The sequence below is a fragment of the Salvia splendens genome, chromosome 17 (assembly GCF_004379255.2).
Source record: "Salvia splendens isolate huo1 chromosome 17, SspV2, whole genome shotgun sequence".
NCBI classification, from domain to species: Eukaryota; Viridiplantae; Streptophyta; class Magnoliopsida; order Lamiales; family Lamiaceae; genus Salvia; species Salvia splendens.
In genome coordinates, this window is record NC_056048.1 from 6,119,355 (window position 1) to 6,135,066 (window position 15,712).

The window sequence follows — 15,712 nt, forward strand, 5'->3', positions numbered from 1 at the left end:
CGTATTTAAATGAGCGAAATTAGGATACGTAAATTTTATCATGAGCGAAATTCAGAAATTAAATAAGCGAAATGACATATTTACCCTCTGTGCCTTTTTTATGAAGGAAAACTAAGTTTGAATCTAGACTACGTGATTTTAAAAATGTGTAGTCCAGATTTAGTTATAGGGTTATTACCGAAATTGGGGTTATCATTATAATGCACCCCTATATATATATATATATATATATATAGGGTTTTGATCTATGCAAAATCATTCTTAATACAAAAATGCAGAACTAAGTGTACAAAAGTCATTTTTAAGTCATTGTAAGCTTATTTTTACGTCATTATAGTAAGGATGACATAAAATGATCTTAACATGACCTCAAACCCAAAATTTATTATATGACCTAAAACTGCTTTACAATGACCCTCCGTTTTTTTGTTTAATTATTGACCATTGGATTGTCAAATCTCATGGTCAGGATTTGGTCTGGATTTTGTATTGAGATCAAGTTTTGTATTGATCATTTTCATATATATATATATATATATATATAGGTTTGCGTTAAAGATAGAACCATTCTTAAGTGTAGAACCTAGAACTCTACATATTTTATTCATTGGATGAGGAAAAAATGACGGTCAAGATTAAAAATCGTACATATTAGACTATGTTTTCACGACATTCCGGACTCAACATGTGAAAAAACTCACATGTTGATGGAAGAATGAATGAAACGAAGAAGAGTCCATGCATGCTTTATTTTTTCACTTATCTGCATTCACCCATTAATAATAGTTTTGATTGTAATGGGAAGTTGTTGTGCAAATCAACACCATTGGATTAAAAGATCTAACGACCTCCGTTTGGCATTTGTTCTACGTTTAAGAATGGTTCTACGTTTAAGAATGGTTCTATCTTGATCACAAGTTGAAGTGAAATATATTAGTCAAATAAAAATAAATGTTCGCTTTGATTTTAGTTGCTCAAACCTTAAAACATGGAGTATTTTGCTTATTAAAAGTTTAAAAGATTATTTAATTTAGCACAATATGTGTGATTTGGGTGAAAAAAAGTTTAATGACAATTGATTCGTCTAATTAAAGAGGGGATTTGGGTGAAAAAAAAAGTAATTTTCTATAGCTACAAAAGTTTTTGTACAGAGTTTTTTTTCCTTCTTGAGTAGTAGGAGTAATTGTTTTTTTTTTTTTTTGTAGAAATCGAGGTATATTTAAAGATATCGTGATCAGAGTGACCGATATTATTTTCTTTATAACAATGCAAAGAAAGAATAAAGATTATTGATACAATAGGATTTTATGTTAATGAAGAGAATGTGTGAGTGAAAGCAATAATCAAATCTACTATTAGAGTATATTAAAAAAAAGACAGAAATCAAATCAATCTAGATTAATTAAATATAATCTGATTAATAGTATGAATAGATCAATTGGTGTTCTTGTTTTTATAATGCATGAACATGAAAATGAGTCTATTTCATAAAGAAATAGACGGAGCCAAGACGATAGTCGATAGCAAGAAGCTGCCCTCAATTTCGAACTAAGAGCATGCGCAGCGGTGGCGTCCGTCGCCACCGCCGTCCGCGCCGCTGGCACGGACGCCATCCGTCGCCGCTGCGCTCGCGCCGCTGGCACGACGCTGCTCGATGTATCGAGCACGTCCGTGCCAGCGGACACACACGTGGCGCGCTCCCATTCGTCAACTTATAGGCAGGGCAGGGCTATGGCCTCTTTTCATTGGATGGAAAATATGAAAGCCCAGTATTTGATTTCTATATTTCTGTATGATTTCAATTATACACCATATATTATTACTTGGTCAAACATATAGATATAGTACTAATATTTTTGGACTTAATTAGTTTTTAATTCATTTGAAATACATTTAGACATATTGTAACTTTTTTTCATTTTGCCATTTTTAACTTTAAGGGCAAATTAGTATTTCTATATACTTTTATCGCTCTCTTTTCTTATTTTATTTTTTTTTATCAATCTCATTTCATTCTCACAATTAATAAACTTATTTTATGCTAAATATTCCACAGTGGTGGATCCAGACATTTTAAATTGGGGGCACAAATCAGATGTTAAATAAACATACAACATATAAAAAATAATATTTTAAAATATAAATAAGGTAAAATAAATTATATACATGTATATATAAAATACCACAAAATATTAAAAAGAACGAACATAAAAAACTTAATATTCAAAGTTAACATAATTAGTATACAATATAGAAAAGGTAAATAAGTATACAAAAATAGGGAACATATAATTATAAACTATAAATAGAAAACCGCTGAGGAAAATAGAAAAGGTAAATAAGTATACAGAAGAAGGAACATAGAATTATAAACTACAAATGGAAAAAATAGGTGAGCTAAGAAGTATTGAACTCAGGTCTCTCCTTAGAGAAAGTAACACACCAACCACTGCACCACCATTGGCTTTTATAACCCTAATATCAATACTATACTACATACACAATAACTTGGGGGTACAGTTGTACCCCCTTGTTCTATGCTAGCTCCGCCAGTGATACTCCATAAACTTATGTGATGCCAGGAGGACTCGAACTCGGCACCTCATACATTAATGTCTAAGCTCCTTCCCGCTAGGACAAAGGCTCTGAACTACACTTACCACTATTAATTAATACCATTAAGTGTTGCACATTAACTGTTTCCATAAATGGATATAAACGTTAATTTTTTGGAACTAACGAAAAAAGAAATTCAATCTATAATAAATTTTAAACTTTCTTTTACTAATTTAAAACATTGATAAACATGTTTGCACGGCGAGATTACAAAATCATCCTCTCCGGATCAAAGAACAGTAACGTTGATGAACTTCATCTCTTCTTTCGACATTAGATCGGTGAGGATTCTCTCGTACTTTTCGAACAACTCATCGATTATAGACTCCCCAAAATGCTCCACTAGCAAGTAGCAACGGCTCCGCCACCGATCTCATGCATTTTGCCACATCGTAGCTGCCGCCGCCACACTCAGCCCATCTTATCTCCGAAGACTCAAGGCGGCTGATGGCGAAGGAGCCCTCTTCTTCCACGCTCCTCCTCACCTCCGCCAGGGAAAGAGTGTATTGAGGGATGTTGAATGAGTGGAGCTTTTCTTCCTCGATGGCTCCCTCCGATACCATTTCATTTAGAGAGAGAGCTAAGAGTTCCCAAATATAGCAGCATTCCTCCGCCCAAGATTAGTAAGCACCATTGCTCCGCCTCCCACAACTTCCTCTGACCGGCATTTCAAGAAGGTGTCGAAATCTAGTCGGAATTGGGAGTAATAAGCGTTTATCACCGGCGTCGGGCTTCCGCTTCCGATGTACTCCCTCCGTCCCAGATAATTTGTCTCATTTTTCCATTTTGGTCCGTCCCACATAATTTGTCTCATTTCACTTTTTACCATTTTTGGTAGTGTACCTTGTATTCCACTAACTCATTCATATACACATTTTATTATAAAAGTAATATATAAAAGTAGGACTCACATTCCACTCACTTTTTCAACTCACTTTCCATTACATTTCTTAAAACTCGTGCCCGATCAAAGTGAGACGAATTATCTGGTACGGAGGTAGTATATTTCTTCCTTGTTCCATTTCTCCACCCTTTCAGGGACCTTCACATTGTAAATTTATCGATTAATCACGCCAGAATAAAATGTTGATAGAAAAACTATAATGTATGCTAAAAAATAAGGGTAAAATAATAGTACCCAGATAACTATGAATTTTGATCAAATTACTGATTTGGTAGTAATTGTTATTTTCGTCCTAAAAAATAGTTTCATTTGTAGATAATACATGTTTTAATGATAAATTGGTAAACTAAGAGAGATAAAAAAAATTGACTATAATATGAGAGAAGGGAGAAAGTAAGAGAGGTGGGAGAAAAAATAAGAGATAAGGAGAAAAATTGGATACACTCTGAGAGAAAGTTTCCTTTTTCGAAATGAGACTATTTTTTGTAGACATCCCTGAATGACAAAATGGGATTATTTTTCGTGAACGGAAGGAGTATGAATTTTTAAAATTCTAGATAAGTTACCCACGCGATATAACCGCTAGTGACATTTATTGTTTTTGTCGACGCACCAAATCGACAACATTTTACAAGCAAGAAATCAAATATAGTATGCCGTTACAGGAAAATTGACAAAATTGTTAAAATTCATGGTTTTGTGGATGACTTCTAAGTTGTGGGACAAACCATAATGCCTCAAGATAATTTTCGACAATTTCCAACAATTTAAATTAGAAAGAAAAACATAACAATAGTTTTGGAAGGGGCTTAAGAAGAGGGCCTTATTATAAGTACTAGTCCTTATAAAGTGCTCCCTCCGTAGTTCGTCCCAAGGAAGATGACCCTTCCTTGTGCAGCACGAGAATTTATGCAAACTTATTTTGTGTGTGGAGTAGAGAGAGTAAAGTAAGATAGAGGGAATAAAGTAGAGAGAGAGGTGTTTCCATTTATAGTAATGAGTCATCTTAGTTGAGACCAACTACAAAAGAAAGTGAGACATCTTCAGTGGGGACAGAGAGAGTACTAGTATAACAATATAAAAATAAGTACTAGTATAACAATATACACTAAACTATTTCCCCTTATTTCCCCCTTATTATTATAATAATAAGGGAACTAGTTTATCGAACATTTACACTTGCGTCCTACAAGTCTCATAATCTAAAACTATTTGATTGGTGATATAGGATCATTTAGTCTGCTTAAAATAATAGTATGTGTTCAGCCCCCCCCTCTTCCTTGACTAGAACTGGCAGAACCCATCTCAAATAGGCTATTCACCCTTTCGTCTTTACTCACATACAACGAACATAGTACGCTAATATGGAAGTAGTTGAGGTGCTTCGCTTGAACGGAGGTCTCGGAGAAACCAGCTATGCCAACAACTCTCTCATTCATGTAGTGATCGGTACGAATTTTAATGCAAAATATGTAAAGTAAAAGCGAAAGAGAAGAAAAGGTGGTTTAAGTATCCTTAGTAGAAAACAGAACACACCTACATAAAGATAGAAATTTACCATGATAGAAACTCCCTGAGTCCCCATTAAAGTCTCATACCTGACCACTACATGTTTTAAGAAGTTGTTTGACTTTAGATACAAAGTGGATAGAAAAAAGTTAGTGGAATGTGAATCCCAATTTTACATATTACTCCTAATTTATAATAACTATGTGCTACAAAAAGATCTCCTATAACCTAGGAAATCAAATCAAAAGCAAATCAAATCCTAATCACTATGGAAAGTAAATAAAATCATAACAACTAAATAATACTAAAGCATAAATAAAGTTAATAAATATACGGAGATAATATCAGCTCCCTTTCGGAATAAAATAGAATATCATGTCCCTATCAACTCTCCCACCGTTGAAAACCACATTTCCCTCAAGGTGGAAGTCAGCAAAATAATCTTCCATCTCATTGTCGCTGTCTTTGTTTGGATCTTCGTCTGCAAACAAAAGTGTATCGTTTGGGACCGCAACGAGTGCTGAAGAAATCATATTTGGGCATGAGATCTATTTAGCAATCATCTTTGGCCATGAGATCTCTTTAGCAACTTCACTGACATAACCAATGAGGACAACATTAATTTTTGGGCTATGAAAATTTGGAGGAAATGTGGTTTCCACCAAATTCATTGCCTCATCCAACGCTTGTGGCAATTAGTCATCATTTTTTACCGTCTCTTCGATGAAGGGATCAGACTCGACATTTGTTGTTGGCTCATCGTCATTTTTTGCAGCGAGCTCGATGATAGAATCAGATGTGGCCTCTTTTTAGCCATGGCCTCTTTTTTTGCTAAATATGCAACTGCTTTCATAATTTTGTTGAGAAGTTTATTCGTCTCGGCGAAGTAAATGACATCCTCATCAAAGTTATGATAAACCGCATCCAGAAATTCTTGCCATGAGCAATTAGGATTCTAGCTTCGATACCCGTGGAGCCATACAGATGCTGGATGGTCAAAAAACAACCTCACAAAAAACAGACGATCAGCATCAGAGAACAAGTGATAGTCAAAATATTCCTGAATATCCAAAATTCACCTCACGGGATTAACACCAGAAAACCGAGGAGGAGAGTCCGGAGGAGAGTTTGACAGCAAGATTTACATGATGGTAGAAATCAATAAGAGGATGAGAACTTAATGAAAGCACCAATTTGATAGGAATTAATATGAGATTAATTCCTATTGAATGTATTATATGAAAAGACAGCACAAAGGGAGCAAAATAGCGTAGATTGGTGATGGACTATTTATTAGCACTAAAAATACCTGCAAGTTTACAGGGTAGAACTAGTATAGCTAAAGGTCAGTACCGGGATATTGAACACAGGGAATAAGATTGCAACTGGCTATCATATACTAAGCGTCATATACTATCTAGAGACACGGAGTTTTGGGTTTTGGTTTTATAAACTAGACAAAAATATAAACAAATATAAAAACAAAATAATACAAAGCAGGCTAAAGAAAGTAGAGTTTTAGGATCCAACTACTACGACCTACTGATGATTAATCTCACAGAACCCTTACCTTTATGTGTCTCCAGGATTATTAGGAAAGTCGTGATTTTCAGACAAGCCCTCTCTCGAGTGCACTTATCCAGTAGATTAGAGTCTAACTATCAAAGTCTCCTTCCAATAGATTAGATTCTAACTCCTTAAGTTCCTAAAACTCAAGCCCTCACAAAGGGTCCCCTCTCTCGAGTGCAGATAAACCTATGTGTTGTACTCGTTCCTTTTACCACGTAAAACTAGCTATCTCTCGATTAATCTAGTTAAACGGACATAATTCTAAAGTTGGCCAGACAAAAGAACAATAAAAGCACAAGAACAAGCAAAACAATCACAAGAGCTAGAAAAAGGTTCAATTCAATAAATCAAAACATATTCATAATAGTTTTCACCAAAAAATCTACAAATGATGTTTAACTACTCATAGACAAGTAGTAAAAACAAAAATAAAAGTATAAGACATGAAAGAAATTGATAAAACCCAAGGTTGAATCTTCAATCTTCAGTCTTTTCTTGCCATGATCTGCAGAGCTCCGCTCCAATGGAAGATGGATGAATTATGTGTGGAATATGGAATGGAAGAAGTGTAGAGAGGGAGAAGGATTGGAAGCTCTGAGATAAGATTATGAATTAGGTTCAGAGGTATTTATAGGCTGGAAAAAGGTTTATTTTTGATAAATTTCGTGCCCTACAAGAAATAGGAGAGATTTGGCTTCACAATATAATAATTTTTTTTCTTCCGTGAATTTCCGCCTAAATTCCCGCCAGATTTTGACTGCACTGCGCAACGTTCGTAGAATTGTCATAACTTTCTCCACAGAACTCCGATTGAGACATGCAAGCTATCCACGCGAAGCTCTTTCGAAGACGAAGAGAATGGCATATAGTAAGCACTGATTGGACTTCAAAATCGCTGGCAGAATGGGCTCGAACAGAGGCTGCTGCACTTTGGCCTTTTTTTCCATTTTTCTATCTTTTTCTATCATTTATCAACAAACACGTCAAAAATACCAAATGTATAACATATGCAATTTAAGAACATAATTTGCATGATTGACAGTTAAAACAAGTCAAATATAGTCTTTAAAAACATGCAAAATCTGTGTTTGTCAATTGGCGGTTTCTCCAAGAGGGAGAACCGAGGGAGAGAACGAGATTAATAATTTAATTTTTCATTCTGCTTGATAATAATAAAAGACTCCACACATATTTATAATTTGTGTGGTACAAAAAGATCTCCTATAAACTACGAAAGCAAATCAAATCCTAACCACTATGGAAAGTTAATAAAATCATAACAACTAAATAATACTAAAGCATAAATAAACTAAATAAATATACGGAGAGAATATCAGCTCCCTTCCGGGTTAAAATAGAATATCGTGTCCCTATCACGATGCCTATAACAGAGGAAGCAATAACGCAAGTTTACCATCACGAACCGCTTTTGCATAGCCGAGCTGGACTGTTCGTCCGGGCCAAACTCTTTGGTGGTGGCGGCGGAGCCAAGGCCGTCAGCTGCCCGAATTCCAGATATTCTTGAACGATCTCCCGGGGAACGATTTCAACTCCATCTTCCAATCCTTGCTGCCGAAGTTCCGAGCTCAGCTCAACCGAGAAATGGGTTCTAAATCGGCACCTTGTTTCGTCTACGGAGTTCCGGCTCATTTTACGGCCGCTGTTTCGCCGCAAACCGCCTCCATTTTGTTCACTCTTCTTACAGCCTCGTGTGGCTCTCCAAAGCACTCTTCTTAAGCCCCTTCCAAAACAATTTTTATGTTTTTCTTTCTAATTTAAATTGTTGGAAATTGTCGAAAAATAAGAGCTATTCTATTTAGCCTTTGTTCGGTTGTTATAATTGCTTATGATTAAATATTATGAAGTTGAATAAAATTTTGATACTACTAAAATTTTATACATGAGCATTTTTGTTGAAATTTTATAGTTAATTTTGATTGTTTTCAAATAATAAACGAAAATTATATTAGTCTTACATTAGATGCATATTTATTTCAGAATAAATCGTGTTATATGATCTATTTATGATTAAAACTATTAAATATTGATTAAAACTAAGTTTGCGCCGGCATACCTTATTGATTAAATATTAGAAACTATCAAATATTGATTAAAACTATTAATTTGTGTTATTTAATCATTTTAATAATTAATAAAAATTAATTGATATTTAAAAATTAAAATTTATAATTTAATTTTATAAAATTAAATCTAATATTGAAATAAAGAAACAAAGTGAAGGATGACAAAAGGGAAGAAGAATGATAATTTTGAAATAATATCAGATTTTGGACATCACTGAAATAATATCAGATTTAAAATGTTAAAAGTGTAAAAAGACCAAATTGTCCAAATGCTCAAAAGGGTATTTTCGTATAAAAAAATGGTAAATGAATTAAATTTGAGATAAACCCTTAGTCCAGGAATGTCTGACGATATTTTTAAAGTCCAGGGACTATGGACAAGATAAACCCATAGTCCATGGACCATTTTTGTAGTTCACTCTTAAAACTAATTAAGAAACAACAGTGTTGTCCTCCATATTGCTACGTCGTCGCTAATGAGTTGCAAGCTTAACCAGAATTTAAATAAAATTCATAATTTTTCTGATATTTTATTCCACTTTATTTCCCTAATATTTGGAGGATAGTAAGAAAATCCCTTGTATTGTATCTCGCCTAGAATATTTCCGAGAAATATACAGATTCCTGACATTCATCCATTAAGTAAATTCCATTATCAATCCAGATTAACGTAAAGAAATTGTAAATCGATTCATTAACAGATTTAGCTTTGTCTGGGATCTAGGTAGCATTTGATTTCTCATGTTCAACTATTCTAGGCCTTTTGTTTCTTTTCTCTTTAATTAAATTGATTAGAATTTCATTATGGATGAATAACCCTATAATACTACATATAATTAATATATTTGCAAAACTGTAGAACAGTACCATTGTGTTTACCTAATTAGAGTTGCAAAGTCACAACCCAAAGCCCAAAGGTATTGGTATTGGTATGGGTATTGGTATTAGTATATGCTCCAATAAAACTCATCAATTTATCATATTGATGGGTAGTCGTTCTGGGTATTTTCGTTTGACAAAATAAAATTGAAAATTAAGTTTTTTTGACTTTATAATAGGGAAGTAATACTGAACAGTCACTACTTAAGGATCCAACCAAAGAGTACTAAAAAAGCTTAAGATATAGTATTAACACCATTTTTGATAATCTCAATTTGAAATTATCTAAGACTTGTGATATTAATGTATTTGGGAGAAGAAAGTTATCAAAATACGAAAGAGGCTGAAAGCAGTTTGAATGTTTTTTATATTTGGGCCTAAAAGCCCAGCAAGTGAAAATTTGCAAATCGAATAAGGGGTTTTGTTGGGCAAAATTATCTTACATTGATGGGCTGAATTTTAGTACAGCCCATTTTCTCACTTGAGAAAATCATAATCTTAATCTCAGCTAGGTAAGCCATTTTCACTTGAAGTGCTTTGCTTTTTTATTTTCAAAATCATTTTTAACAAAATCATGAGCCATTTTTATAATAATTAGGAATATACACTTTCAAGGGGGTGTGATTGAGAACATAAGAATCAATCATTCAATTCTCAATCAACTCATCCCTCCCCTCTTGCATGATTAAGTAAGACGAAAATAGAAATATACTACGAATAGAACTTTTGAAGTATGATGAAATTTGTTTTGGTGCCACTAAGAGCATCCACAACCGTGCTCTTGCCAACGAGCACGGTTGTGGGTCCGGCCCCACTTTTTCTGTCTGCTCTTAGGCAAGAGCACAACACCCACAGTTGTGCTCTTCCGCAAGGACGAGCACAAGGGTCCCACCATTCCATTATTCAATTTAAATAAAAACATTTCCACAAAATTAAAATACATTAAAAATACCCATAATAATATTACAAATTACAATAAAATTAAAAATTACATAATTAAAATCATAAAAATTAAAAAGTACGTAATTAAAATCCTAAAAATTAAAAATTATATAATTAAATTCATGAGTGACCGAATTTCGTCCAAATGGATGATGAATGTGTGTATTTATAGATGGTTTTGGGATTAATTTTTTTTTTAAAATTTCAAAAAACGGTAATAAAACGACTATATTTTTGGGAATCCGAAATTTTTTTAAAAAAAATTTTGGTATTATTTTTTTATTTTTTTTTAAAAAAGAAAAAAGAAAATGCCAACGGCCAATAGAAACACGTCACGTCGCCCTGCTCGCTGGCACGGACGTGCTCTATGCATAGAGCATGTCCGTGCCAGCGGCAAGGCGCAGCGGTGGACAAGCTCGTCCTTGCCAGCGGCAAGGACGGACGGTGAGCTTGTGCTCACCGTTGTGAGTGCTCTAAACTTTGAAAGATTCAAGATAGGATCTCTAAAATTCTGGAAGAAAGATACGGTCTAATGCATGTTATTCTTGCTTTCTGTCAGAACTAGAATCGCAATATTAGACATTGTCATAACATAAAATCAAAATAAAACTCCTTCCACCTAAAATAAGATCCATTAATATGCATTAGATTTTTTAATCTAATGGTTTTAAATCATGGCATATGTAGTCCACACAATTACTAATTGTTTTAGTTAGAAATTTGGAATTAAATACTACTCCTAGCTACTGCCAAAAAAATAACTATGCACCTAACCAGTGGTGAAGCCAGGATTTTAGCGCTGGGTCCAAACCACTGTTAACAATTGTGAGGTATTCTTCGGTATCAGTATTAGCACCACAAGCAAATTTGGCCTTAACAGTAGAAGATGCGAGAGAAATGGTAAATGTAGCATGTACACTGGACTACTATATTATTGTAATGTGGTAAACAAACATTGTATACAAACGGGATTGAACCTATGACATTTTCGCACTCGTTAAGGAAACTAGGAAAGTGTTGTGGTAGCTTCATGGCATGTAGACTGGAACACATCATTTTCAAGGTAATTTTCTATATTTACATAGGAATGTAACCAAGCATCACATTTTTCTTCTTGACAGAAGTTAAGTGAAACTCCTAAAATAGACAAAGGAGGGACATGACACAGGATTTGAACACTTTATCATGTTGATACAGTAATGATAGTAATAATATAAGGACATTAATCCTTATCTTTACTCATCCCAACAGCTTAAGATGCCCCTTTTTGCTTATTTAACAGTAAGTTTCTTACATAACAATAAAAACATACCGCCATTTTCCGATGCCCAATTTGCTAACACCTAACAACTTGTTGCCAAAACGTCAAACGTGTCCTTTTCTACTTTATTTTTTCTTGAATTTCATGCTACTTTCTCAACAATTATAATTTAATTTCATCTGTGGAATATATTATATCTATCGTTGAATAAAATAATACTAACATGCAATAACAATAATAGATATATATGATGCATCATAATATTTGACTATTATTATTAAGTTATATATGAAATAGAGGTTTAATATAACCAAATAGTACTAAAATTTTGTAAAATACTTAAGAATATTCTTATACCCCTTTTTGTCCCTCGTCTACAAAATGATAATTCTGAATCCCCTGTAAATGAGTGAATAATTCTCCCTTTATAAGCTATTTTAAAGGGGTGGGTGACTCATTTTTACTTGGTATAAGAGTAGGCTTTGTCGGCTATGAGTTTCTATATTGCAAGTGGGGAATTCTGTTGATCATTTTGGTTCATACATTGCGTGGGCGTATTAAAACCGCTCACCATCTTTCTTAACTAGAAAAATGCATTATCTTTTTTCTTTTTCATTTAATAAGATGATTATAATTGGGAAAGCCCAAGAACATTAATATAATCCTAATTTGGAGCGTAGGACGTGAAAGGCCAACTCAACAATCAATTCTAACCATCTTAATCCAACAAAATAATTGAAACCGAAGAAAGCACAAACAATGAGTTTGATAATTTTAAAACTAAATGGAAAATAAAAATTGAAGATTCGGATTTGATTTGCATATGAAAGTGACAGTACAAAACAGGACAAGGGATTAAATTCCTTGGATGAAGCTAGAAAAATAGATGTGGTTATTGAGAATAAGGTAGTAACCTAGGCTCATCCAAAACAATCCAAGGTTGATAATTGTTCATATCTTCCCAGCTTATAGCATTTGCCATTGGCAAAGAAGTGTGAAGCTGTGGCATCGCACTGTATATTCCCATTTGTGATGGAAGATCAATCATGGCCGTTGAATTCTCCCATAAGTTGTGATGTTGGAAATCAGCTTCCAAATTATTAGTACAAGACAAGAAACTTTCTTGGAGCAGCGGCGGCGGCGGTGGTGGAGGGTCGGATCTGATTCTTTGCTTGGGGAAGAGCTTCTTCTTGAGCCTGGTGTTCCAGTAGTTCTTGATGTCGTTGTCTGTTCTTCCCGGTAACTGGGCCGCGATCACCGACCATCTTAATTATATTCCCGCATAAATGAATTAATCCCATCATGCAAAATTCATGTATAAAAGTGTATTTTTTAAAAAATAATAAAAGAACTGAAACCACTATATAAGTCCTATTATGTACAGACCTGCTTCCGATGGTGAGGTAGAGGGTGCAGATTAAGTTGTCTTCGTCTGCGGTGAAACCGCCGTGCTTGAGGTTAGGCCTGAGGTAATTGAGCCATCTAAGACGACAACTCTTTCCGCATCTCTGGAGGCCTATTTTGGGCGGGAGGGCGATCCAGTTGCCGCCGGTGCCGTGAGTTTGGATGTGGGATTTGAGCTTGGCGTCCTCTTCGGGAGACCATGGCCCTTTCTTCACCTTGGCTTTGTCGCAGCAAGGAGCTCTTCCCATCGCTAGTATTATTTTGCTATTTTTGCCTCACTCTCTACTCACCCCCTATTTATGTATTCTTAGTTTTATTATTTTATTAATCTATCTAGTTTTAAATACATTTTGTTTTATTCAATTCTTTTATTTTTGAAGAATACGTCATCAAGATTTATTACCTTTTATTTTGTACTAGTAAATATATATTGACGGTTAAACATTGTAGTAGACTTGGTCAAAAGTATGAAGATAATAAAAATGAGAGAGCACTCAATGTAATTCGACCTATTGTACGGTCAAGTATGTTTCCTAGATCACGGCAAAATCTGTACGAATAAAAAATACTTCAGCTATAATAAAAAGATAGTACTCCTAGTATGAAAGAAACAAAAGTACAAATACTAAAAAAAAATTAACGATTTTGGCTTCGTTCGGTATCAAGGAATTGATTAAATACCAAAAAAAGATATTCATTGATTTTACGTAATCGGGATTGAATTGGCTCTTTTCGATATTATGGAATTGGAAAAAAAATACTAAAAAATATTCATTGATTCATAAAGAGAAAAGGTCCATTACCGAATAGTAGTGTTGTTAAGACATTTTTTCTAACATTAGTACTTGACAATCGGTTTATCCATTTTGAGTGGGAGACTCATTATCTAGAAGTGCTGAGTGGACATATGTTAGCCTACTTTAGCTCAATTAAATCTATTAGTTTTGTGCAATGAGTTAGTCAATAAATTAGGTTAAGAGATATTCTTAGTCTTACTATTCTATGGTACTACTCCCTTTTGTTCCAACTAAGTTGAGTCACTTCTTTTTTTGACTCGTTTTAAAAAAAATTGTAAAAAATAGGTAAAGTGGATATATAACAAAGTACAAACGAAAATAATGTAGATTCGCTTTTACTTTACTATATATCCACTTTAACTATTTATTATGATTTTTTCAAAACGGGTACAAAAAAAGTGACTCAATTTAGTTGGGACGGAAGGAGTACTGATTACTCAAGAATAAGAGCTAGAGATTATTAATCAATTGAAGTGAATTCGTACAGTAAATTAATTAATAATTTTCAATATTAAATCTTTTGATTGATATAGGTCATATATCTTCTCATTTAGTCTCGATTGTTACAACAATTGTTTTTCTTATGCCGCTTTGATTGTGATTGATATGTCTAGATAATATACCAACATAATTAAGGTGATGTAAGATTGCATTGATCTTGGTCTTGTTTTCACTTATCGTTATTTTAGCTTTTAACTTGTTGGTTTTGATTTTGGCTCGTCATTTTGAATGGTTTGAGCGTTTCTTCTTTTGTTAAAATGACGACAAATGAAATTTGGTCCACACTTTACTTGAATTTTGATTATTTTGCAATGTTAATGAAGTAATTTTTCTAGTAATTATTCCAGCGATACTCTTGTACTCTGACTATTGACTAATGAGTAAGAGCTTTCAATCAACACATGATTTCCGATCCTATTTATTTATAATTATATCGATCACAAAAATGGTTTCTTTAACCTCTCCATGTTTTTCTTTTACTAGTACTAGTATATAAATATGCACGCTCTTGTTGGTATTACATTTAGGTATTTGATTGGAATGGAATAAATATTTCATGTGGGGTCATATTTATTATATAAAATTAGGTTGTGTTAGTATGGAGCAATGTTTTAAAAACCGGACCGGCAAGCGAATCGGCGACGTTACTGGTTCACGGTTCAATCGGTCCAACCGGTTGAACCACCGGTCTAACCGTTTTACTGTTGCAAATATATATAAAAATATATTAAATTTAGTAAATGATTTACAATTAATAATATATCACAAAACATTAAACCTCATAGATAATTAGTGATGTATAAATATAAATAATATTAAAATTTAGTAAATATATTCAGATATATATATATTTAATATTAGTTAGTCTAGATAAAAAAATTAATATTTCATGTATTAAAATAGATAATATTTATATTAATTTAAGAAAATTTATTTCGTAAAATAATATATAATTAAATACGAATTAAGTACTTATTAATTAGTTTAGATAAGATTATTCATTAATGTCAATAGCTAGGGTATATAAATTAAGTATGTAATATAAAAAATTTATTTATAGTAAATAATGAATCTTATATGGTACTAATAATAATATAGGTGGTAAGTAGAGCATCATTAAAATATAGAGGATGATAATTATATATATTATAATTAACAATTATATTAAAGAAAAATAAAATTAAAATGAATTATTAGTTTTTGTAGATAAAATTAATGATTAATGTATAAAAATATTTAATGTTCA

At 33.2% G+C, this 15,712-nt stretch overlaps 1 protein-coding gene across 1 annotated transcript; it reads right to left on the reverse strand.

Annotated features, from left to right (window-relative positions):
• Positions 1-12,551: 12,551 nt before the first annotated feature.
• On the reverse strand, positions 12,552-13,501 carry LOC121773953 (transcription factor RAX3-like). The gene is made up of 2 exons (XM_042170864.1): positions 13,151-13,501; positions 12,552-13,029 (listed from the first exon to the last, which is right to left on the reverse strand). Exons 1-2 carry the CDS (start codon positions 13,414-13,416, stop codon positions 12,657-12,659), a joined length of 639 nt encoding a protein of 212 aa, XP_042026798.1. The 5' UTR covers positions 13,417-13,501; the 3' UTR covers positions 12,552-12,656.
• Between the last annotated feature and the right edge of the window lie 2,211 nt (positions 13,502-15,712).

Coding starts and splice junctions, on each gene's coding strand:
- LOC121773953 (XM_042170864.1), bottom strand. CDS start 13,416: ATGGGAAGAGCTCCTTGCTGCGACAAAGCCAAGGTGAAGAAAGGGCCA. Junction 13,030..13,150: donor TACCTCACCATCGGAAGCAG/GTCTGTACATAA, acceptor AATATAATTAAG/ATGGTCGGTGATCGCGGCCC.